Source organism: Ceratosolen solmsi, unplaced genomic scaffold (assembly GCF_000503995.2).
Source record: "Ceratosolen solmsi marchali unplaced genomic scaffold, CerSol_1.0 scaffold3, whole genome shotgun sequence".
In the NCBI taxonomy this organism is placed as follows: Eukaryota; Metazoa; Arthropoda; class Insecta; order Hymenoptera; family Agaonidae; genus Ceratosolen; species Ceratosolen solmsi.
In genome coordinates this window covers 4,858,077-4,886,014 of record NW_011948428.1, presented here as the reverse complement: position 1 = coordinate 4,886,014, position 27,938 = coordinate 4,858,077, and the positions used below count along the sequence as shown (strand labels likewise).

General features: G+C 31.4%; 1 protein-coding gene across 1 annotated transcript; it reads right to left on the bottom strand.

Moving 5' to 3' along the window:
- Positions 1-10,868: 10,868 nt before the first annotated feature.
- On the bottom strand, positions 10,869-26,007 carry aux (cyclin-G-associated kinase). The gene is made up of 11 exons (XM_011501410.1): positions 25,748-26,007; positions 24,711-24,772; positions 24,040-24,625; positions 21,117-21,488; positions 19,707-20,140; positions 17,513-17,803; positions 13,935-14,372; positions 12,957-13,440; positions 12,549-12,755; positions 11,577-12,007; positions 10,869-11,175 (listed from the first exon to the last, which is right to left on the bottom strand). The coding sequence occupies exons 1-11, from the start codon at positions 25,872-25,874 to the stop codon at positions 11,068-11,070; spliced, it is 3,540 nt and encodes a 1,179-aa protein (XP_011499712.1). The 5' UTR covers positions 25,875-26,007; the 3' UTR covers positions 10,869-11,067.
- Positions 26,008-27,938: the final 1,931 nt, after the last annotated feature.

Here is a 27,938-nt window from a genome sequence, read left to right as displayed (position 1 = left end):
CACTAAGCGAGATATTGTACATCGCATTTTTCATAGAGAATTTTTATTCAACGCGGGAGCCCAACTTATTTATAGAATAAAAAACCAACAGCCTGATTTCATTTTATTGTCTAAACAATATAAAATTCTCATCCGGCAAGGAATGAGCACGAAGTTTTTCTGAATAAGTCTCGGAGCCACATTGAACTTATGAAACTCCAGTGTCAGCGGTGGTCTGTAAGTGAAAATTGTTGGGAAAATCAACGGATTTCCTACTGCTGTCACTATAGCTCAATCAACTCTTTTAAGCTCGCACTGATGCTCGCCGACTCGGTTATTATCTTTAAATCTTCTTTCTTTTAGTCTTTTATACAGGCACGTCGCGCAATGATATGAGAAAGATTCTTTCTTGCTCGTTATGCGGTAACTAACCGACGTTGGAAGCCTTTCTCTTTTTCTCTATCTCTCTGGCTTCTTTTTTGTTTGGTTGCCTTTGTTTGTATTGAACGTTTCTCTTTTTTTTTTTACTGTATTTTTTCTCTTCTTTTATTTATTTATTTATTTATTACTTTTTTTTTTTTTTTTTTTTTTTCGTTCATCGATCGATTTCCCCGGTTACGTGAGTGACAGAGACATACAGTTGAAAAACATAAATAATTAAATGCTACGTAAGTAAGCTTACGTGTGTCATGGTATTGTTACTTCGCTTTGATAATTTTGATTTACATCAATTTAAAAGATAATCGTAGAGAGCCTAAGATATTTAATTGAGCGTATATTTGAAAAAGTTCGCTAAAGTATTGATTAAAATTAACGAAAGATAGGTGAGCATTTGTATCAGCGTAAAGAAATTCAATTTTCTTGAATAGTACTTTTGAAAAATGTTGATAAAAGTTTGTCTCTTCTATTAATAAATAAATATAAATAATAATTTATTGTTAATTTGATAAAAGAATCATTTAAAATAAAGAGCAAAGTAATTTATTAATAATATAATTATAGATGAGTTAATAATGAATGATGTATAATTATTATATTTAGCATTTAGCAATGAATCGATAAATAGTAAAAGCAAAATATTTAAATGGGTGATCGTTTAAAATTATTTCAAATTTTATTTTATTCTAATATTTACGATATACTATTTCCACTACAATGATATCATGTTTTCTAGTCGATATTTCCAATAACTTTTTTTTCCTCTCTCATTTTGAGTATCACATCGATTTCCACAATACCTAAGCTTTTCTCTATATTTTTAAACAGCATATTCGCTATTTTCTCGAAACAACTAATCATCGATTTCAATTCAATCGAACAAACAATTACACGTACAAGGAGATTTGAAATTTTAAATGTTGTTTATTGTCCATGTCGTTTAAACAATTTAAGAATTAGCGATTAATATAAGTAGTACGAAGGAGCTAATGCTACCAAGTATTTCCAAGTAAAGAACAAAAAAGTACGAAAAAAAAACAACAACAAAAAAAAAAACAACAACAAGGTCTTATAAACGTAAAAAGTAAGCGACTACTGGCCTTAATAAATTTGAAAAATCTTAATATATGTAAAGCGGGAAATAACAATAAAAAAAAAACGAACTTGTAAACGTAGCTTATCGCTAGCTTTAAAAACTCTCATATGGAAAAGCTTAAGGGACGGGCGGCTTCTTAAGGCACAGGGGAAAGGGTCGATTGAAAAAACGATTTTGAAAAGTGACTTCGCGAGGTAAATCAGAGGAAATTTCAGAGACGCGTATCGGCACTGCACACAGACACAAGCAGACTTAAGCACGAGTGCATTGGTGAAAGAAGGCGTGGATGCGTGGAAATGGTGCGAGGAGAAAACGCTCGGATGTGGAATGATGAATTGTGGGAGATGAGGGCGGCCGGAGGAGGAGGAGGAGGGGGGGGGGGGGTCACGAGCGTACGAACCCGTCGTTCGTCGTGGATTCGACGTCTCGGCTCGCACTCGTTCTCTCGTTCCACTATCAGTCCTCGAAATGTTCGTCGATAATGCCACAAAGGCGATTAATTTCGAACGGCGAAATAGGAAAGAAAAAAATTAAGCCCGACATAGTTAGCGCCTTATGCGCTTTATTCCTCCACCTCTTCTTTCTTCATCTGGATGTTACTCCAAATTTCACCAATCGATTATCGATGTCTCACCTCGATATCTTCTAATTTTCAATAATTCTTTTTTTTCTTTTTTAATGACATTCCCATTGTACCGTAGGTTAGGGAGTTTCCAATTGTTCTGAGATTTATGAAATGTGGAAAATGTTTATTACGAGGTGAAATACCGAATGATTTATTTAAGAAAAATATAAGGGATAACCAATGGCACACAAGTTATTCCGGATCTTCGATATCTTCTGAAAATCCGAGCTAAGTCCGAATTGTCGTCGAGGCACGATATTTCCTTTTAAAATAATGAAATGTTAAAATTCACTATTTATTAATGCCGCATCGAATTCCAGAAAAGTATTATTAGCCGTTAAAGCTCCTTTCGACACTTTTTAATAAACTTTTATAGCTTATGGAGTAAGATTTTTATTTAAGGTAAAAAATTATGAAGAAATATTAATGAACAAAAACTGCTACTTTGCTTCTTTAGAAAATCGTGGCATTCAAGTTTAACGATAATCAGCGTCATTTAATATCTTAAGCGAACGAACATTATTGAAAAAATATTACAAAAACTTTTATCTCAAATGTTTACACTATTTTAAAAGCAATTCGTATGAATAATGATAATTGTATATAATTTATGAAATTGTTTTCATTGAATGGCAAACTATACATAAATTTTTATTTTAACACTCGGCGTTACGTACGACCGTATGTCAAGTCGGGGATACTCGGGTATCGAATACCGAGGGATTTTGAAAAAATCGTAAAATAATTAAAACGTATTGTCGGCTCAAGTATTGTACTTGTACTAACTTTTAGTAAGATGATTAAATAAGTAAAACTATGCTTGCGTTAATGCGTTCGCACTCGGTATTTTAATGTGTTGTTGTCTCGTCGTCCACGCGACTGTGACCGTGACAGTTCGTGGTAACATGCGTATGACACGGGTACGGAGGTGATTGGAGGTGACAACTGTCCTCGGAATCCCATCCTTGCTCCGACTCTACTCTGGTCTTGACTCCGGTCTTGTCTCCCTGCGCCATCTCTTTATATTCCTCTTCGATCGAGAATTTTAGTTGGAGTTGCCAAAAGCCCCCTACTCTAGCCTTCCTTCTTAGTAATAGCTGAGCCTGCATGACCAAAGGGCTTCATTCGGTCATAATACATTCGAGTTGGTTCTTTAGCTAAGAACGTAAGCTGCTGACGCTGCTACATTGAAGATCTTCTATTTAGTCACGGCAGATAGTCGGATAGTCTCGCACCTTCGAGCACGAAATCAAAGGCGAGCCGCCACGTTTGCAAATTCATAAAATCTCACTGTCTCTCACCTTATTTTGTATTACGAATATAGAGATTCTCGCCACAGTCGTACGCAACAATAATGTAAATAGTGGACTTCGACGAATTCTTCCTTCGTACGCGTGCACGTGCACGCGTGTGCATTGTTATAAGCAAATACGCGCTCGCACGCACGCACGCACGCACGCACGCACGCACTAAAACAGAGCCAAATAGACAAAATACAATAATTAAATTGCGTCAGTTTCAATTTCCAATTTTCAGGATTAATGGTTTCAATGAGGGCAATACTTGAATACTTATAATTTAAATAATACTTTAATGCCAAAATACTTACCAAAAGTCATAAATGAAACACTATTTTATAGTATAACAAAAAAATTTATTGATTTAAAAAAAATTACTATAATAATTAAAAGGATATATATATATGTGTGTGTGTGTGTGTGTGTGTGTGTGTGTGTGTGTGTGTGTGTGTGTGTGTGTGTGTGTGTGTATGTATGTAAGGCGATATTCAGTCAATTTATAATAAAGACTATTTAAGGGTAATCACGACGATACTTATCTACAATAACATAATGAAAAATTAAAAACTACATAACTAAAAAAATGATAATAATTTGTTCAGAAAAACAGAATAACCATATATGGTTAATAATGTAATAATGCATGTTCAAGCACTAAATAGACGTACACATTTTTTTGCAACATTTCTCGCACAAAAAATATTGTTATATATATTTTACGACTCTGTCATAATTTACACTGTTGTATATACATATTACGCATTTATGTATAATTTTTTGGTGGAGGACACTATTATAATCTCATATGATCGGCTGGATTAGAGAAAATTTCTTAATAATGGCTATCTAGATATTCTATTTTATCGACATTGAATTATTGTTCTATTTTACTTATAATTTTCGCTAATTCATAAATAAATACATAATAATGCTTGCCTATGAGAATAAAAGCATCTTTTCGATTTCAGTGCTCCATAAGACAAAACGAAAAAACAAATCAATACAAATGAAAAATGTATGCTAAGGCAATTGTGGATATAAAAAAAAAGAAAGAATTTTACAATGTTAAATAATAGACGTAGAGATTTCGCGAACAACTGATAAGAAAAGAAGAACAGGCGGCTATAGAAGAGATTGTTACCATTTAAGCTGCGCACACCCAAAGCAGCATTGCGACACAAATATGACACTTGCCATTGGGGCGCGCACAAGAAGAATTGAAAAATCGTTATACAGTAGGAGGAGCACAAATATTGGAAAACCTATTAAAGGTAGTTAATAGTTAATAGAGAACAGTTAGAGGAATATCAAGTTTACATACAAATTGAGAACGCCGAGTATCGATAAATCCTGATTAAGCAAGAGGACTGAGCCCTCTCTAAGGCTTACAAGTGCCTAGATGAGAAATTTGAACTATTGTGAGAAAGGGCTGACCTGATAGATACACCGGAAGGAAGACAAGCGGAAAGAAGTAAAGCAATGATATGGAGAATCAAGATGTTGGAATGATTGAGTGGGCTGTCATTCCCTTAGGTGAATACATTGCCACGTGTTCCTCGAGCTGGACACAACACAGTACGAACAGAGATAATAGAGGTATTAACTATTGTAATAAATTATATAAATTTCGTTGCAGAAAACGAGTGAAAGATAACTTGCGCCACTAAATAATCCTGAGATGCAATCATGCGTGCACTCCAACTGGCCGCGATAAATAAATGTCGCAATTCAAGAAATAAAGAAACGATATTTTAATTTGGGATTATTATTAATACGTTTTGATTTGATAGTCCCCTTTTCATTTTTGATTTATTGTTTTTTTTTTTTGTTTTTTTCTTCTTGCCTTTTAAGAAAATATTTAACAACATATAGATTTCGAAAAATACATTATATAATAATAATAGCACTACTAATTATATTTGAATTATTAGGTCGCTCTTTGTTTTAAACAAACAATTGTAAATTTTTTATCAATTTTCAAGTACAATAATATATGGTTAAAATTTACGATATATCGATTTTTATACAATAAATTACACATTTATATTCATTAAAAGGAATGTTTGTGCTGTAAATGCTTTTTTAAAGCTATTACATTGAAGGTATGAAATAAATATTTACCTTTATTCTTATAAATATATGAAATTATTCTTGAATTAAATGGTATTTATACTCACGTTATTCCTATAATTTTTAAAGGTTCAAACTAGCTATTTATTTACAGCAATAACCTTTCTTTTTTAAATAAATGTAGCCGCACAATTGAATGATTTTTCTTACGTTAGTTGTAATTTTTATAAATTATGTCATTCTTATAATACAAGTTATTGAGAATTGCACTAAAAACATTTTGAGTAAAATTACATTTAATTGCAATTAACAAGAGAAATATGTGTAGGTTTATGAGATTCATAGTCTATTTATAGCGGCCAATATAAGTCAAATAAAAAAATATGTTCGATCAAACTTTTATTTCACTTTTTACTCTAAATAATCTCTAATATAATCTAATACTTATACATTGATAATCACTCGTTTAAATTTTTAAGACAGAAGCTCAAGAAATTATAATCGAATATTACCAACAGTTCTGCAATCTTATTCGTTAACAAATTTATTTTTATTCAATTTTAAGTGGTATTTTCAAACAAAATAAACAATAATAATATATCTACAGCGTTTATATGATAATTGATAGAGATTTTATAGTACGCACCACTTTATGATCTGAATAACTATCACGAAACATTGAAGATCTTTTCCATCGAACAATGCAATCTTTAATAATATTATTTAAACAAGAACACTCTATAAATCATATATTTCATAAAAATAATTGTTATCTATATTCGCAATATTTATATTATCTTTAGTATCTCGTCATTGTATAGTTGATTATTATAATTGTCTTAGAAATATGTAATGATTGTAAATTAATGAGTTATCGTTGTAAAGTGTTTGTATAAAGCTAGAAAATATTGAAAAGATATTGAAACTTGTAAAAAAAAAAAAAAAAAAAAAAAAAAAAAAAAAAAAAAAATTTATTCAATTCCAAGTTTATTTATCGATAGTTAAGTAAATTTCAATCACAATATTCGTGGCACTTTTTTTTGTCAATCAAGCAATTTCATTAATTTTATATGCATAAATGTAATCGTGGACAAGACTAAAATACGTTGAAAAAACGTAACGATCTGCGTAAAGAGTAAACGGCGATTAACAAAATTGCACACTGTCATATTCTTCAATAATTCTTCGATAATTCTTCGTTATCCTTACTAAATGACGTCGATGATGGTTTTTTTGATTAAAAATTCCGGGATTGCTTTAACATTTCTAATGATGAAAACTTAAAAGTAAATATTATCTATAACGGCTTAATTGTAACTTCTCGGAGATTCTCAAATTTTCATTATAGTTTAATCACATTGTAAATGAAAACTTTGTGGAGCGCACATATAAAATAATTGAGGGATGTTCCGATCGACGAGATTTCAAGGATGCCTACGGTAATTGTTACTTTATACCAAGGCTAACATTCACGGTTTCAAATATTTTTAATTGTCAATAAAATATTATACGAGGACACTATTGATATATAAGCTATGTAGCTTTAGCCATTATAGCTTTAGCCATATACCAAAGATGGGTGATTTAGTATCATAAATACATACGACTTAGAAGGTTAATGACTTTTGCTAACGCGTCGCGCCACTAGTTTCGACGTACATTCTAGAGAAAAAGCTGTGAAATATTGTATATCAGTCAATTAAATCACTCAAATGCTGACTCCTCATCACTAAACATTAAATAGATTTTATACGCTAGATCTAGCTGAAAGCGGCAGAAGGAAATATTGAATTTATTACTGTTTTATCATCCACTACTTATATCTTATTATTTTGTTATTAATTTTCAAGAATAAATTCTCTTATATTGTCAACAAAGATAATCGTCTTCCGTTGTTTGTAGCACGATGCCGTTACATCTCATAAATTGTAAGTATTACGCTAAAGCTTTTTACAATTATCCTTGCATTCGTCTGCTTGGCAAATATTTAAATGGCAATTTTTTTTATTTATTTTAATTCGACATGGCTAGAACTAAACTAAGCCTACATTTTTATTTTATTTTACTTTATTTTTACAGCATTTATTTGATTTCGTTAAATATTAAAAGAATTTGTTTGATAAAATACTTTTTTAACTTTAAGGATTCGATTCAACTATCGATTATACATCGTATTGATAGAGCAACAGCCAACTGGCCAATAAATAAATATTTCCTTACAGAGATAATGGCAATGGATAAAACAAACATTCGAAGGGAGAAAAAAAATTATTATAACTAATGGGATATACGAGAGGGCCATTGCATTTAATAGGTAATTTTTAGTATACGCTGCAATAAAAAAAAAAAAAAAAAAACGAAGTAAGAAAAAAAAGACATTGTTTATTACCGTTAGTATCGTAATATCGTAAAGTTACTTGGATATATTAATCTAATCAAAAGCTAATGACTTGTTTAGAACTAGTGAATCAATTGGTAACTTCGATATATACAGCGGTGACGTCATACTTTATCATACGGCCTAATTATGGTCATTCCATGGTAATATCCAAAGTATTCTAAATTATTATCTACGATTTTACTGCATAAGCAAACAGTTAATGAATACAGCATATTTTCAGTAAAAAGATAAATATTTTTTTAACACTGTTCAATTTCGATATCGAGTATTAAGTAGAAGTGGGCGGGGAAAATTTTGTATTAACAGTTGAGCATAATCGCAAGCAATAGAAAATTTTAAATTCCCATAAACGTATTATTACATATATTGAATAAAATGTGGGAAATGGTCGAGTGTGTTTCGGATAGATAAGGATTAAGACAAAGATATTCCTTAAACTTGAGAGGGTACTAAAGTGTAATGATTACTTAGTGCTTTAATAACATTAGCATCGAAGATAGACTATATAATTATTATATTACACCAATAACAACGAGAAGGCATTTTCAAGGCAAACAACAACTGGTAATCATTACTTCAATTCCATTAAGAAACAGAAAAAACTTTATTTATTTTTATTTGCTAAAGAAACATTGATTTTCTTTTATGAGAGAGTTGGGTACATTAGCAAGTAGGTCTTTCTCTTTTTATTTGAAAGAGGATAATAAATTGTCAGTCGGACGATGAATATTCATTATTAAATAAAACGTTATATCATCTCAGTTAAGTACAAGACGATTTTAAGAGTATGTTCGGTGCTATGTTTGATTGTCCCGGTCTCAATTGAGATGAGACAAAAAAAAAAGAAAAAAAAGAAAAAAAAAGAAAAAAAGAAAAACAGAAAAAAAAGGAGAACAATTAATTACAAACTTTAAAATACGAAAATTGATTGGTTGAGAAGCCGGTAAAATATAATCAATCACGTTCGAAACACATTATCCTCGAAGTACTTCTCAGCAAACACGAAGAACTAATGATCAAAGCCATAACGATCCTCTTATATATAAAGTAATTTAACATTTCATATAATACTAATGAAACTAATTATCAGAATTGACTTTGATAACATTTTGTAACTTGTATCTCACTCACTCAACAAGAGAGTGGATTATGAAAAGACTGTCGTGAAATATTTGAGACATTACCAATCGAAAAAAGCTATATTCAATTAGCTTAAAGCTATATTTAATCTAGGAAACGAACTCTACAATCTGTATAATCAATTTCCTTAATCTCAAATATCATAACGTTACCGCATGAACCAAAAATATCAATATTATCATATATTTGCTATGCATCTAATTTTTATACATTTTTCATCAGCCATTATGTTCATATTTATACAATAAAATAAGTCCCGACACAAACGATCAGGTGAGAATATTTTAATTACTGATTACTTATATTTTTTTCATATATACGATGTATCATCATTTTTAATTAAATGAGTTCCAAATTCGTATACAAGAATTTATTACGATAATAAGAATAAATTTATCTCTATCTTTGGAATACGGCTAAGACTAGACTATTTACAAACAGATTCACAGAATTTATGTTTTGCCATAATTCTAATGTTGTATAAAATATATCATGTCGATCGTATTTTGTCAGTCATTTATTTACAGAATGGGACTAGAAAATCATTTATAGCTTACTCCAATAGAATTCAGAAAATTCAATGATACAGATATATACTTCTTCAAGATTATTCTCCATACACAATTACAATTCTTTAAATATCATTTTATCGCCTACTTTATTTAATATAACTGCACGTATTGCATTTTATATTTTATTTATTATATCTAAATAAATTTTTATTAGTGTGTAACAGACAATTAATTTACTGACATCACCAAAAAGTTAATAAATAAGCTCATCAGTGATAGACTAACACAGCGCAGACATAATTATTGATAAGTTACAAGTTAAATGAAAGAAAATGTAAAATGCTAAAATCGATTATTACGAAAATATCATACAATACAATGATTTATACGAAACTATCGAGAGTAAATAAATTAAACAATTCCTATACCTAGAATAATGGAATGCATTATTATTATTACACGTATCAATAATAACAAATCATTGTGAATCCCATAAAATTAATTGGGATTATCAATAGAAGGTAGAGTAATCAACATAACTACAAAACTGATGTAACATTAGTTCTAAAATATGTGATTAAAATGTTTTAAATATAACCACCAAAAAATGCAAGACTAAATATCTAAGCGAGTACGATAATTTCTATTTAACACTATTATGTCTTAACAAGAATAATCCATTGCATCTCTCATTAATAATAAAAATATAGAATTAAAATGCTATTGATTTTTATTTTTAAGGATTTAGAAGATACAAGAATTTAGAAGCCTATTAATAATAATGGAAAAATCAGTCAGAAATCAATAAAAAATAGATTAAAAATTTTTTTTTAAAAGTTTGTGACTATACAAATTAAAATAAACTGGTCTTCCTACAGAGACATTATGCCAAATTGAGAAAGAAACAGTCTTCCAAAATTAATAATGATCATTTAAAATAAATTATTGTTTTAATATAGTAAAAAAAAATTATTCTAATTTAAGAACTTTGAAAAATCATAGAAACTAATGATAAATTATATGGAATATAAACCTCAGATAATAATGTACGCAATCAAAATCTATATGAATTAAAATATCTTCTTTAATTAATTGTATTGAAGGAAATGTATTAAAAATAATGATAACGATGGATTTCTTAACAATTTTACAATCTTGTCGTTGTATACGCATAATGAGCAATTATTTGAATTTAATGCCTATTGCAAATCCAAGTGCCGATAAAATAGAATATAAAATGAACTACCAAAAGCCTTTTAATAGAACAACCAGCGTCAGTTTCCACCAATTCTATTCAAGAACTCTATGTATGTTTCAATAGCCATAACTCAAACGTAATGTTAAATGAACATAATTTCTTCTTCCATACTTTATCTTACATGTAGTACGACGACACAGCGACAACAGCGTCGATTTGATTAACCGTCGACTGCTAAGGACAGGACTTTTTATGTAAATAAGATACTTTTAAATCGCTATACTTTAGAACAAGTAACGATTTCTCATAATTAGCTAAATAAATTTTGCTGCGTTGCATCGTTTTCGAAGGTACTCCAGGCATTGTTCAACTCCATAAATATTAATTTTGCCATATTCTCATTCGACGTTCCAGCTTGCTGCAATGAAAAATTTATTATCAAACGAATATTCTATTTGATAACTAAATTTTTACGTTTACAAGACTTTATATGAATCCAACCAATTGTCCACATTTTTCAATAATTAATTAATGCCATTTGTTTAAATTTTAATTCAATTCCACTTATAATAACTGATCTATTCATTTTTACAGCATTGACTCGCTCTATAATTTTACTTAAAGACATTTATCAATTTAATTGACGAAATAATGGCAATTCTATGTTACATTTTCTATGTTAACATAAAAAAAACATGAATAATTATTGTCGAAATCAGAAAATACTGCAGCTGTATTCGAAACTCTCTAATTATAAAATATATATGGCACAATAAACGTAGTTCGTCAAAGAGTCAGCTATAGAGGAAATAATTTTACCTTATCTGGATGAACGGCAAGACAAGCTTTCCTATATGATTTTTTCACATCCGCTGGCGAGACTAGCATATGCATCTCACACTTTTGCCATTTGACTCCATCCCACAATATCGTGTGCATTGAGCAGAGTAGTGCCCTTAGATTACCCTTTTTGCCCTCGGTCCACTCAGTGACCTTCAGTGTATCTGGATCCATTGTCTTCGCCGCCTCGACTTTACGCATCTGATTTATTGTTTTTGGGCTATCCTTCTCAGCCTTGCGCGAGCTAAAAAAGTTATATCCTTGACTACCCAGCAAATCCTCGAATGCGTCTCCAGATTTTGCTGTCTTATTATTACAAGAATCCTGTCCAATTTGAGTGGTTGAAGGCGCTGCTTCATTGAGAGGCGTAATGGGCTTATTCAGACGAGGACTAGTATGGACCGGCGTACCTGAAATCAAATCTCGCTCTTAAGAATTTTATATATCACATTTCCATTTCGAAAATTTCATGCATACGTTATGTATTAAGTGAAAGATCTAGTATATATATATATATATATATATATATATATATATATATATATATAACTTTAATTTTACGCTAATTACATAAGTAACGGATTTGTTATAAGTAACGCATTTATTATACATTAAAATTACTTCTTTAGTATATATTCAATTTATTTAAGATAATTCCTCATAACCCAGAATAATTAAAAAATTTCTTTTAATGATTTTATTTCTTACATTTTAACGCACAGCTCTACAATAACGAATATGACAAAACTAAATTTGACAATATTTTAAAAATTATAATTGATAAATTTGCATGATTAATGCCAAAAGCCATTGCACAGAACATTCAAGGAGAAATGTTTTTCTACATAATTATGTAAATAATGGTACATGGATTTTGTATTATATTTTAACTAAAATATATAAAAGTATTGTAAGCATTGTAAGGTATTATTTTTGTAAGGGAATATTTACTGCCAGTAGCTGGGCTCGATGATTGTGGAGTGTTACATTCTTTTGGTGTGCCGTTCCAACTAGACGTTAAGCCAGCTCCCATCACTCCAGCAAAATTTGCGAATGGATCTTGTTTTTGTGCGGCGAAATTCGGTACGCTTGCATTTCGGGGAAAACCTTCGTCACCGGTTGGAGTTTTCGCCGTTTTATTTGTCTGAGACCAGTTACCTTAAAAAAAAAAAAAAAATAAAAAAAGGAAAAGAAAAAAAAAAAAAATAAAATAAAAATAAAAAAAACAACGAAATTTTAACAATGACATTGAAATATTTAAGCGAATCAATATTTTAACGACGATTAAACGCCCTATCGATTACATTATTGTGCGATTCAATGGAATTACAGCAAATACAAGGCAGAATTACAAGATACCTAAGAGATTGTTCTTGACATTAGTACCAAACGGATCGAACATCATGTTTTCAGCGACGGACGTTGATCTGGGAGCGGTTTGACCTCCTTGGCCGAATAACAGATCTCCCATATCGTCCTGAGTGTCGCTCGTCTGTCCGAATAGCAAATCACTCGCCGGTATTTCATTAACGGTCGGGGTCGTGGATGGTGGGGGTGGCGCTGCCTGGGTGAAAGGCCCAAAACCGCCCAGGAGATCCGCATTACCGACGTCGGACTCGGAGTGGCTAGGACTCGATGCAAATATATCGAGACTCGGACTCAGCGACGGCTTCTCCTCGGCACATTCGCTGCTCGGCATTCCGAGATTAAGCAGATCGGCCTCGGTCGCACTCGACGAGTTCTCCGAGACTTTCCGAGTGTCATTACACTCGATATCCGGATCGACTATGCTCTGCTTCACCAAAGGTATGGTCATTGGATCCGAGATCGTCTCTTCGGGAATCTATGGAACATAATTGGTACATTAGTATTGGACTAAATTTGATATTTACTCACGTTGCGCAACAGAAATATTAAAATAAAAAATATAGATAAATCGTGCTCAGAGTAACTATGACAGTTGCCAATCATAAATCGATAAGGGTTTGACAATCAGTACGATCGCAGGTAACCCGTAAGTGCTATCGATCTTTGCAAGTACATTCATCATCGTACGATTTAAATAACAAATTACGTAATTGCCTTACATAATTACAAATTTCAATCATTGGAGAACAGCAATAATAAGACCAATAAAAGACAAAATAGTTGGCGATTTTGAATAGATGGGAAAGAAGCAATCAAAAATATCGTCGTTTTTATCATTTAAATGGATGACAAAGAAATTATATATACGAAAATTGAAGGGGATTCGAATAGAATGTATAGTGCAATTAAACAAGAAAAAAATATTAGGCCAAAGATTGAATTGAAGGGATTGGGAGAAGAAAGCCTTACCTGATTGTTAAAATTTTCAGTTCTAAAATTCTCGAGCGTCTCCTCCATCTCCAAAGTCGAGCCGAATAAGGGATCGGGTATCGGCTTCGGATCATTGGCCTCGGTCTCCCAGGGCGCCGGCACCCTCAAAAATTTGGCCGAATCCTCGCCGATCATCGCATTGACCGTGATTTTGAAATTGCCGCCGATTTCCGGTGTATCGTCCAGGTCTTGTTTGCCGAAGGTGATGGTGCTGTTGATTATGGGTACGTAACCAGTATGAAAATGAAGTGCGGCCATCTTGATGCCGATTACCCGGCCGAGCTGCTGACGCGCGTGGTACACGACCATCGTAATGTCGCCCCGGACGGTGGCGTCACCCAAGATCAAGCAGACCTTCCCCTTCATCATGCTGTAAAGATTCATCTCCTCGTACTCGGCTCGCTTCGTTGAGAATACCTAGAACGAATTAATAAATTAATAATTATCCTCGTTCTATCCAAGTGGCATCGGTAAACTGTTCAAAACTGACCATTAATTTTTAAATTATAAGGACAATTTTGCGACGGCACTCGGCACTCGTAAACTTTAACAATTATGTCGAAATAATCATACGCACAATAATGCGAAATATGTTCTTATGAATGACAATAATTTATATGGTAAATATTTTTTATTTGTATTCCAAGCGACAAACTCAAATCAATTAAAAAAGTTGTTCTTATGGATAAATTTTAACAAGCTTATCTATTACGATATATAACTTTCTTCTCCGTAATTTAATAAAAATAATATCAGTTATTCGGGGTATTATTGAGTTTTTTATACAGTTTATACGGTATTTGCGTTTCTCAAATTGAGATTGAGATCATTTTATGTATATGCATTAATAAAAAGCAGCAACGAAACAATGGATTTATTTAAGTAGCTTCAACTTTATTATTATTATAAAGAAAAATGGTATTTCATTAAAATTAAGCAAACCATACTGAATGTTCGTAGAAGGTAAATAAAATAAATAATGAAAATGATACTTTAAATGAATAAACAGCATTTGGTAAGTTTATTATCTAATACGTAAATTTATAAGGTAAAATGTAATAAATACAAATTGGACGATACAAACAACAATACAACAATGGGTTATGAAACTTCAAAGAGATTATTTATGATCAAAGAGATTCGCTTAATTCGATGAAAAACTTCCTGATACTATTTTACATCGTACTATGCATGTACTTTCAAATGTAAAACGATTGCATTTAATCGCAATAAATAACATAAGATAATCTTTACAATGAATATTTTAAAAAGTATAAAAGCTACTTGATTCAATTTTCCAGCATCGGAATTAGATATTTCGCATTAGTAATTATTGAAAAAAAATTTTTTTATTACTCAATCAAAGTATCATGTTGAGCCGTATATTATAATATAAACTATTGTAGTGTGATTTATAAGGTAAAATTTTAGTGAAAAATCTATGGTATTTTCACTGTAATTATAGCTTTCTCCAATCCACACTTGAAAACTATTACAAGTATGACAATTGTCAGTATGACAATGATCAGAATATTATAATAACTGGTATATTTCTGTAGTAAGATATTATTTTTGTAAAAATAGTTAACAGCAATGCACAGCAGAATGTAATATTATGTACAGTTGACTTATAAAAAATTAAGAGTAAATGCAATCATATCTCATTATATATTATTATTGTTTTTAAAATCGTGCGTAGCTATGAGTGTATTCGAAATTTTATGACTACATCCATTGGTAAAAATTTGTTCCAACGCTTCATTAATAATTACTTAACTTTGTTTAATGTTGCACACCTTACTGGAAATTTATAGATTTTTGTATATTCAGAAAAAAAAATTCTTTGCTTTAAAATTCTCTTTAATAAATTTGTTTAATTGTAAACGAATTAGAGGTTTAAAAAATAATTTAATTAATTAATTCATCGACTCAAAATATTGCATATTTCACGTTAAATAACATATACGAGGATGCACGATTAAATTAACGAAACATTGTAACTTTTAACGAGATGCTGTTGTTTTGTTAACGTCGCGTTGCTCTTGTAGCGCGTATACGTCCGACAAAAAGGACATGGAGGCAAGAAAAAAATTTTCACGCAATATTCTGATTGTTATATTCGAAAATTAAAAATAATGAACGTGAAAAAATAAATAAAACGAGAAGAAACGAGAGACAATGGTAAGCAAGAAATAAGTCCACTTGCTAATTTATTTTCCAACGTCTATCTCGTTCGTTGTGTTTTATTACCGATAAATGCGTGTGCATTTATCAGAGAATAAACATGTCGTAATTGCGCGCATAATTCAATTTAATTTATTCTCTCATGCACGTTACGATAAATGATTACATTTGGTTCCACTTAATCCATATCTTTAATGTTCATTTTATTGTGCTGCGTAATATCTCTCATCCTTTTCTCGGTTCAATACATCTTACACGGGAATGTTAAGGCGTAACAGGTAAGCCAAACGACAAACGAAGGGCGTGCAAATGCATTTTACGTTCGTAACAAAACGTGAACGAGAACGAAAAATTCCAATAAAGAGAGGAAGAGAGAGAGAGAGAGAGAGAGAGAGAGAGAGAGAGAGAGAGACTAATTAACAAAAGAATTTTTCCGTTACAAATTATAGCAATAGATAATAGAACTTTTACTCATGTTGGTTGCATTACTTAACCACATTTTTATTTATTAGAATGCATCAATTTAAAGACAAACACTATTTTTATTATAAATCAATAAATGAATCGATAAAATTTTATTTATTTTAATTAATGTATTAATAATTGATCCTCGTAATATTTGTTTATGATGTATAAGATACTTTATAGAGAAACTACCGATCCTCTGACTAATAAATAATATTAAAAACAAACAAAGCCATTATATGCAGTTCTTACATAACACGTTGATTAATAAAACAATTTCAAATTAAATTTCAGCTATTAATATTATTACTTTATATATAAATCGATTGGTTAATTTATTTTACGTACATTCGAGGTCTCGCACTCAGAGTAACTATGACAGTTGCCAATCATAAATCGATAAGGGTTTGACAATCAGTACGATCGCAGGTAACCCGTAAGTGCTATCGATCTTTGCAAGTGCATTCATCATCGTGCGATTTAAATAACAAATTAAAGATCAAATTATTTATTTAAAGATTCAATTTTTTAAAATGCATAAACTGAATAGAATAATTTTTTAAGCAAATATTATAACACTTTCAATTATAAATCTGAACTGTATGTAAGAGCTAAGTGTTTTCCATATTTTTGCAATAAATTGAAAATTATAAGAGCCTAAAGATCGGAAAGGAGAATTTACTTAGGTTCAAGCAATTTTGTAGAATCACATGACTAACGATAAAAGTTGTGTTGCACGAGTGCCGAGGATTCAACAGCGAATTCGCCTAAAACTCTCATTCGCAATTGCCGTGAATGATAACTAGACAAATATTACGCACGGCAATCTACATTCAACTTGACAAATCCCCGATTTCTAATATTCATGTGCACACATAAAAGCAAAGAAATAAGCAAAGCAGACGCACCATAGCCCCGTTGCTGTAAATTTCAATGTAAGGCCGACAACCATCCCTCGCCTTGTTGAAGAGCGGCACCGGCTGAATGAGTAGCGATTTGAGAATGAGTGGCCTCATGTGCGGTGACTTGCCGTTCGTCAATGAAGCCATGTAACGGATGATCCTCAGCTCGGAGGGCTGAAGCTGCGGTGGCTGGCAGCGACGCGTCGTGAACATGGAGATCGCCTCGTCCGTAGTCCTGAGGACGTCCGCGTACAGGAGAAGTGAACAGGATATCACGGCACTTGCGCGCAAGCCATCCTGCGCTCGGTTTAACAAACAAACATTCTTTTGTCCTATTGTTGATTTTGGGGAGAGGGGGGGGGGTGGCTTCCCTGCATTTATAATTTAATCGTGGCCTTTGATTTTTAGCAGCGTTTGCCACAATATGAATAATGCCTATGCTTCTTTCAGGGCTCGTCAGTAATCATGAATTATTTCAGAGTAAAAAAATTCAGGACAAACAAATTTTTGTTTTACATCTATTTTCTGGATATAAGGAAAGGGAAAATGCCTCGTTAAAATTTCAAATCCATCCGACAAACTATTGTGCTATAATAATATTCCGCTACGTAATTGGGGATGAATATAATGCAGTATGATTTATAAGCTTATTAAAGTTAATTATGTAAAGGTAAGTAAAGGTAAGTGTGTAAAATATTAAAAAAAATTCAAAAAAAAAAAAAAAAAAAGAAAAAATAATCGACAAATTAGTAAATAATGTGAAAAGGGTTGGTAATCTTTTGTAATTCGTTGCTGATCGAATCAATAACAAATAGGCATGCATTTATCTAACTTTATTTTCTGAAAATAAAAGGAAAAATAAATCTAAATAAAATGTTTAAAATAATTTAAACATTTCCTCATTGTCAAAGAAGAAACGACAATTTGTCTGTGCTTCTCCCTTAATCGATAGATTTCCATTCGTCGTATATATCGTTCGATAAGAATTATTCTTGATATATTGATAAACACTCGTAGCATTGTTTTTTATAAACATAATTGTCAACGTATTATCAATTGAAAATTTACGATGATTTTAAACGTAAATTGTATTTAATATTATAATATATTTAATTCTGTAGTATTATAGATTCTTCAGCAATACTAATTGTCATTAAAAATAATAATATAACAATTTAACATAGACTTTATTTATTCCGATAGAAAGGAATCTTTCAGCCTGAAGTTTATAGCATTTTACATTTAATTTAACGTAATTGTTAGTTATGTTTGAAAAAAATCTATTAATTGATTTATAAACATTTTTATCAATGAAATTGTCACCTTAAGTAAGCGATAAACTTTTCGAAATAAACACAACGAAATATATTTCGAACAGGAGTGAGATGCTAATTTTCAAAATTACAATTAAGTCTGTTGAGATGCAAACGATTAACTCATTAAGAATGTTAGCTACATTGATGAGAAATAACCATAAGTGTAAACCTAAAAAGATAGCTAAAAGAAAAATGCATAAACTTAAATAGAATATTAATTCTAAATAAGCACATGATAATCAGCTGCCAAGGACTCACTTCTTTATTAAAGAGCCTTAACCGATTGTATATACATAAAATAAATATCCAGCCTAATTGTTAAATGAATTCTCGATCTTCATTATTCATAACTACGTCGTATTCGATTTTTATCAAGTAAATGGGTGGGTGAGTGGGGGGGGGGGGAATCCTAAAAATACTTTAATTAATGTAACCACGTTAGCTTTTAAATTTTTTGTTTTTTGTTTTTCAATTGATTAAGGAAACCCAAGGGATTTTAATTCAAGCGCCTACTACTTCGACAATATAGCGTAACTCGGAATGAAAAACCACAATAAGTGGTTTATTTGGTCTCTCGCGATTGCCCATGACCCCTTTACAAAATATAACTGCACTCGCCGCTACTTTGTAACTGTTCGCCATCAACAAAGCACATATTTCGTTATAGGGCTATCGATAACGTCCCATTCGCATATCGCCAATTGAAATAAAAGAAAGAGGAAAAGAAAGAAGAAGTACTAGAAGAAGAAGAACAAGAAGAGCAAGAGGAAGAGATAGCCATGCGCGCCCGAAGCTTTTAAACTGCGGACTCGAATGGCCCTTCTGCCAAATTGCCCAGCATATAGTACAGAAATATTTCCAAAGGTTGCAATAATGCTACTCACGTTACAGTAAATCACGACGGCATGATGGACGTCGGCATTGAGATATCGATAGATATCCTGGCAAATCTGGTATATCGCCGACAAGAGCGGAGCGTTGGCTTCCGAGGAGACGTACGCGAATGAGCAATCGATATGGCGACCGATGAGCCTAGTGACATTCGGCCTACCCCTCGACAGATTGTAAAATTGTATTTTGGTTGGGGGAGGGTGGCGGGCCATGAGGAAGGCTCGCACGTCCTCGATGTGGTTGGCCCGGTAGGCTGACTCGATCCCGTCCACCGGATAAGGCATTACGAGGATACGGGAGGTCAAGTAGCTCGCGTCGAGCTCCGTCCGCGCCATGCTCTGCTGTACCGTTTGCATCACTTTCGACGAGGTGTCCTTGATGTTGCGCAAGAGGCTGCCAGCGCCTCCCTTCAACGAACTGAACAAACCTGTTGGCAACCGGAACGTTACTCGTCTGCCACCATCGCTCGTCAAACTGATAAAGCGCGAAAGAGAATGGGGTCGACGATGGGATTCGGATTGGTTAATTAGCGGAGGATCGTTTCGTGTTTCATACTTACGTTAATTCAATTTTACGTTTCAGCTCTATTAATGTCTTATATTCCACTTGCCTTCCCCTCCCCCCCCAGCTGGTAATCCGAAAAAAAGTTTACTTTATTCGTGCGATTACACTACGTCTCGTTGTTATTGGTATTACGTAAATCAAGAATAAGGCAAAACGTAAACTATTGAAATAGTTTTTTCATTTCTTACTTGCGCACATGTATTACAATTTCCTATGCTCAAATATGACAAATTCGCCATTAATGCCGTTGGATAAATTCGTAATCGTACGTAAATACTTTATATATTCGAACGATAGTTTAATAAATCCGTTTAAATCCGCTACTGTACGATCAAATATTGTCCGAGCATAAAGGAAACGTAATGCGAAGAATATTTGAATTTTTTTTCCTTTTTTTTTTCAAATAGATTTGAAACATTGTCAAATATCGTATGGACAATGAATTTGTATTAAATTCAATGTGATATATATTTTCTTTTAATCCAGCACCGATTTCTGTTATAATTATTACGTATATAATGAATTAGCGTGCTAATTTCGAATGTATTGGCGTAATTTAAAGTAGTAGTTTTAGCTTTAAATGGCAGTAATAAAACTCGTACAGTCAGCCGCAAGAGGTGATACAACGTGATATATTATATTATTATTGGGGCTAAGGATCCTAATTTTTATATGTTCGTATCTTAATCTGACCTAGTGGTAATACCATCTAACGCTTGTCTGCGTGCAAATCAATAATGACCTCCCCGTCGACATCGTCGAGTGACGATATAAGTATTTCACGCGAATGAGAAATAAAGGTGGAAGGCTATTATCGATGAAATGATAACGTAGCGAACCTGATGACTGAGTCCCTGGCGTCTTTTGTGGTGGGCCCTGTTGATGAGTAGGCATCGGTGGCGTCGGCCTCGAAGGCGGCATCGTGGCACCACCTCCTAAACCTGTTCCCGAAGCAGCCGCGGACGGGACTGGTGGTGCGGGCCTTGTCGGGGGCGGCGGCTTCGTGGGGGTGAATTCGAGTTTCGCAGGTTCCCGCGGATCGAAACCGTTCGACTCGGCTATGGCTGCCAGCCTCTCGAGTAATGCTGCTGTCGTCAGCCGCTGGGTTGGGGAAACTTGCAGACAGCCTTTGATCAGGTCGTTGAAGCAACCGAGGCACGGATTCGCCGGCAACGGTGGGTACTTGCCGTTGACTATCGCCAGCTTATTGCCTAAAAAATGTAGGGTAATTTGGCTCGTTATAATAATGCCGGTTGACATTGATGTTGAGATTTTTGTCGGCGCGGAGCAGGATTTCGAAGCGTGAAATAATAAGTCTGTCGACGTTTTATAAATATTTAAGAATCAAGTCGGTGTGGTATTTTTAAGTATATTAAGTATATTTATAATTAATTATAAATATATATAATTAAGTATGTATTAGATTTGATTAGATTAGATTGGATTAGATTAGATTTATTAGATTAGATATTATTAAATACATAAAAATAATTATAAATACATATAATTAAGTAATATTCAGATCAGTGTGTACAAATAAGAAAATATAACTATAATTTATTCAATGAATTACGCATTCATTTTAACTGTTTACTTGCTCACTCATATAGAAGTTTGTAATTTAATTTACGTATATGATGAGCTGTAATTCGGATTTTTGTAATTAAAAATTTAGTATTTTAAAACTAATACATTTAGCTAAATAAATTATGAAGCTGATATAAAGAAAATTTATTAAATACTCATTTGCTCTTGTTACATTTTATAATGTAATTGAAATAAAATGATGAATGCGTTGAGAGAGCTAAAAGAATCGATAAATTTATAATCTCTTGAACAAAATAATCCACATTTGAAAACTCGTAACATTCGAGCATTAAATTAATGTCTTCTAACATTAAATTATTTTACAACTTAAAGAAAATTCATACGCGATCGAATGACTGATTGGTTGGTGTTGAAATTTTATAAAATTATATTTATAAATTTATAAAATTAAGAAAAACTTTGAAAGAGTAATGGAAATTTTATCAAATCAATTTAGTACAAAAGATAATTGTTTTACCATGAAATTCAATTTTAATAAATTGATTATTATAATTAGTGAGCCTTTACTTTCTCACAGTGACTTAAAAAGTAAAAACCACAAAAAAATAAAATAAAAATCCATTATCTTCATGCATAATTATATGAGAAAGTTACGAAATTGAGAAGTAAAGAAGGTAATCTAATCACTGAAATTTAAATTTTGAAATGATTTATCCAAATTATCAAATTTAATTTAAAAATTTTTTTAAAATTACGTTATAATAACATAAACTACGTAGTTCAAGTAAACCGCAGTGTTTGCATAAAAGATGCATAACGAAGTTATATTTTTCATTCATAAAATATTGATATTCATTGCCGTGTGCTATATAAAATTCATTCCCAGCGTTTATTATTTATTTATTTATTTATTTATTTATTTTTTATTTATTTATTTCTCGTAGTTTATTTTTCCATCACCTTCGCCTCGTAAAATTCCATGTCGTACGATGGACCACATCATCCTCAGTCCACGCCACGCTTTCCGAATATCGTGGCCGCGCAAGAAGGACAGAGATGGCACCACCGAAGCGAAAGAGAAAGGAAGAGAGAAGAACTCCCTTACTCGGTACAAGATTATTATATAAAAGACGGAGTAGTATCGGGTGTGCGAAGAAACAGAGAAACACGAGAAAAACGGAAGGAAGATGTCCAACGGGAATCGATCAGCAAGGGGTAAGAAGTCAAGGTCATCGCAGACAAAAGAAGACAGCCTAACAATACTCGCGCTTTTCTTCCCCGGCAACAAGCATTATTCGCCTCTACGTATTATTGAATGACGAGCAGCACCCGAACGAATATAATTTGCATTATTATATGGCAATTCAAACTAAAAACTCGGATTGCATGGAAGTCGATCCGATTCTACCGATCACCGATGACGGGAGCATCAAAAATTAAGAATAATCGCAACCCAACTCATTATTTCTCTCGACATTAAATTATATTTGTATATATATATATATATATATATACTAAAGCTATTACCGTAGATAGAATAATTCATAGGCATTACTCAATGTGTAATTATGGTATTTAAAAAATGTATTGGAATATTTCAATGTTATTAAAGAAATTTTTTATTTAACATTGGCGTTGATATGACGGTTGATAGATCTCATGAATATTACATTTATTCTCAATGAGGAGCAAAATCCATTTTTGAGATATGATATGTTAATGGAAAGATTATATAATTTAAAGGATGTTGTCTTCGGGATTCTAACAAGTGTCTACCAATTAAATCTGTGATTTAATTAAAGATATTTATATAAAACATTCTATTTAAAGTCTCATTAATAATCGTATATAATTATGATTGTATTAAATGAATGTAATACGTAATTAGAAAAGAAAAAAATTGACTCGTGAAATATAATATCGTTCAATTAAGATTCTATTAAAAGTTTCATTAATAATCGTTTATAATTATGATTGTATTAAATGAATTTAATAGGTAATTGAAAGGAAAAAAATTAATTCGTGAAATGTGACATTGTTTAATTAAGAATACAAAGTATTTATATTCATAGAAATTAGAAATTAATGTTAATAATAACTAAATACATCATCAAATTTGATAATGGTGTGACATAAAATGATAGACTCGTTATAGTATAAAAATAAAGAAAATGATATACTTTTAAAAATTTTAATAAAAAAAATACAACTTACCCTCAGGGAAAGGATGACGTAATGTTACAATGGTATAAAGAACACATCCAAGTGCCCAACAATCTACTGGTGGTCCAATAGGATCATTATTCCAAGTATCCATCATTTCAGGCGCTCGATACATAGGTGTTGTAAATTTAGCCATGTGATCTTCTAATTGAGCTCTCTTTTGGGCATTCCAAGAAGTATCCGGCAATATTTGTCGAACTGTTGTACTTCCAAAATCACAAAGTTTGATTAAGCCATCGCTGCCAATTAGAAAATTTTCTAACTTTATATCTCTATGAATAAACGGTCGTGGCTGTTGGGAGTGCATGTGATGGATGGCTTTTGTTGCCTGATAAGCTATTTTGCATACTTGAGCAACACTAAGCGAATGTACAGTAATATTCCTTAAAACATCTGCTAGCGTTCCACCAGGACATAATTCCGTTACCAGAAGATATTCGCATCCTTTATTTTCATCCCTATCAATTTGTTGTACACACAAGAATTGTATAATATTTGGATGCTTGGTTAAGGTTTTAAGAGTTTCTATTTCCTGAAGTATTGTTTTTTTGGTTTTTTCATCGACTGCAATCATTCTCTATAAACGGTAAATAATAATATAAAAAGCATATAATTTACAATTTTTTTAATAATTTCGACGAAATAATATATATTTAAATTACTTTCAAAGCATATTCTTTCCCAGTAGTAACATCTTCAACGGCAAATACTAAGGCCCATCCACCTATAAGTACAAATTTTGACAAATATTACAATCAATTACAATTACATCAGTTATTATTATTACGAATATATAATAACGCAAATTATTACACTATCATCGTCTATTTATATTTATGTAAACGATTTTAATTATGTCAAATTCAAAATTCAAAACTACTTTTCCTAAATAATAATTATTCACTTTAACATAAGCACAATAATGTTTAGATAATAATATATAAATTACTTGCTAATTACATTCAAAACGAACATTTTAATTATTACAATTGCATTGACTAAACTTTTAACGATAGATTCACCTTTGAGATATAATTTCTTTTATTTTATTCAATGAAAGATAAAAATTATCTGCAGAAAAATATAATTAATATGTTATCAATAATATTGAATGATAAAACATTTATTATATTCACTTCAATATATTAAACGCTTGCTTACAATTACATGTATACTTTCAAATAGCAAAATATAATAACAATTACTCTAATTGATAATTTTATTATTTGACAATTGTAGTATTAAATAATTATAATGTTTCACTTAAGTGTAACAAAACACAAGGCATTTTCTAACATAACATTGACATATGCCAGTGTTTACATTGGAGGCACCTAACATCCTCAAACGCGTCCACACAGACGACACAACCATTGTTTGCATTTCAAATTCTTTTATCTTTTATTTTTTATCGGCAAATGAAGAAAATACGTATAACCAAAAATACTTTGTCAAAGCAATTTCCATCGTCAATTTCTTGTAGGGTCTTAACATCGAGGGTCGTAACATTGACATTTAACACGATCATTATCCCAACAAACATCTTCTACGTAACAAACAAGAGAGCTCCACCAAAGCTTGAATGACCCAATCAAAACTTAACAAAAGGACGAAACGTAAACGAGCAGTATAAATGAAATCGAAAAAGCAAATTTATGGTGTATAAAGAAGGTGGAAGCGTATAACGATTGCTATATACCCTCGGCAATAAGTCTGTTGACACGGAGCTTGACACCGCTAATCTCGATGACCTGGCCAACGTAATCGTTACTGGCCGCAGCAGCACCATTCAGGTAACCAAAGGCCGACCTCAGGTAATCCGACATCCTGTGATATCTACGCACTGACCGACCGACACTATTAATCGAGAAAAGTCCGTTTTATCACACTAGATACGCCGCACACAGCCGATGGTGTGCGGCCATATTGCCACGCTGACGTCAGTCGCGTCTGCGCAGTGTCGCCTCGCTTATCATTGGTCCTCGGTACTGCGGAAAATTATATGGCCAAGTAAATTAAGTACTTTTGCTCATTGCAATTTGCCTAAATACGTTCTTAAATAATGATAGGCAAATAAATGCGCGTATATTGAAATAGGTCATTTAAAAAAACAAAACAAAACAAAACAAAAACGAAAAGAAAGAAAAAACGAGCACATTACTGTCAATGTAAAAGTATGAATGGTAATAACGAGGTACTTCTTACTATTGTTGTTTAAAGAGGGAAAACATTGTTACGAATGATTTATGGAAAATAAAAATCAGAACGTTCTAATCCACGTGGAAGGCCGAGGAGACGGATTTTTAAACATTTTGCATTAAAGTCGAATTTCTTATAGACTCCTAATGTTTTCACATGCACTTTATTTAATATCTGTGATTTCTTGAGTAAGCTATTTGTTTTTTTTTTTTTTTTTTTTTTTTTTTTTTTTTTTTTTTTTTTTTTTTTTAACCATGAATAACATTTTATATTATTTTTGTATTTAAAATGAATTTTTATACCATACATTATTAATTCGTTAAAAATTGTTTTGTCACTTTTATAGATACATATAATAAAAATATCAAGCACCTGCTATTAAAGTATTCAATACATAAATGTTCATTATTTATATTAGTATCGTGGACTGGCGCCATTATATTATGCAAATGGCGCATTATATTCTAATAATCCAGATGATTTTAAAAGGCTATAAAGGTTTAGAGTACGAGGTATGCCGTTAATTCTCTTCCAGATAATTTGTTATTACCTCATATTGCATCCATGAAATGAACGTTTCTTTTTATGGGCCTAAATTTCTTATTCGATAACTGTCGTATAATTTTTTAATAATACACGAACAATATTTTAACATTTTTCTCTAATCATAAATGCTTTACTATTCGTCAAGAAAATTTTGATTAATGTAAATGATTTCAAGATTTTTAAAATCATCGATACTACTCTTCTTAATCTCTAAAATATAACGTCTAAACATCTAAACGTTTAAAATAATCGAAAATTATTCGGGCAATGGAGTACATACGTAATTACATTTTTATACGCATATAACTGATTAATTAAGATGGCTTAAATCGTTAATTAAGCATAAAAACAATTGTATCTCCAAATTACTATTATTTGTTTATGAAATTAAATAAATTTCTTAGTGCATTATAGCAAATTTCACATCCCAAGAACAGATAAAATTAAAAAAAAATCAAGAAGTTAAAAATACAATGGATTTAAAAGAACTATTTTATAATTGTTTGACTTGTGATAAAAGTTAGCATGAGAGTTTAAGTTCAAACAACATAGATTATAAATGAAACTAGTGATAAATTTTTATAATTGATGCTTTATTAAATATTGAAATTTTTTTATATCACAAAACGATATATAGATAGATGGATAAAACGTTCGAATCTAAGAACTAAATATATTTATAGATGTATAAAATTACATTATAAAAAATTTCATTTAAATTCTCAATTTTCAAATAACAATAGATAAGAAATAATATTAAACAATATTGTTTCAAACGTATCTCCTTGTATGATTTTCAAAATCGATCTACAAAACTTGTCACATTACAATGTACCATACAGAATAATAATTAAGCAATTTTAACATTACAAAATTTAATAATTTAACTTTAGAAATAATAAACTACTTACATCTTATTTCTACTGGGTCATTATTAAAGTGATGAGTGAAGTTTTCAAACTACCTACAAATTTTCATATTTCACAACCGTATATTCCAAACGTTTTTATCTAAATTAATTTGTTCTATTCGAATTAAATATTAAAAATAAAATTATATCTATGAAGGTAATTTATATGCTAATGAAACTTGTTTAGATTATGCACTCATCAAACATTGCTTTGACTATTAACAGTAATCTATTT

Coding starts and splice junctions, on each gene's coding strand:
- aux (XM_011501410.1), bottom strand. CDS start 25,874: ATGTCGGATTACCTGAGGTCGGCCTTTGGTTACCTGAATGGTGCTGCT. Junction 24,773..25,747: donor CAACAGACTTATTGCCGAGG/GTATATAGCAAT, acceptor TTGTACTTATAG/GTGGATGGGCCTTAGTATTT. Junction 12,008..12,548: donor ATCGAGCCCAGCTACTGGCA/GTAAATATTCCC, acceptor ATTTGATTTCAG/GTACGCCGGTCCATACTAGT.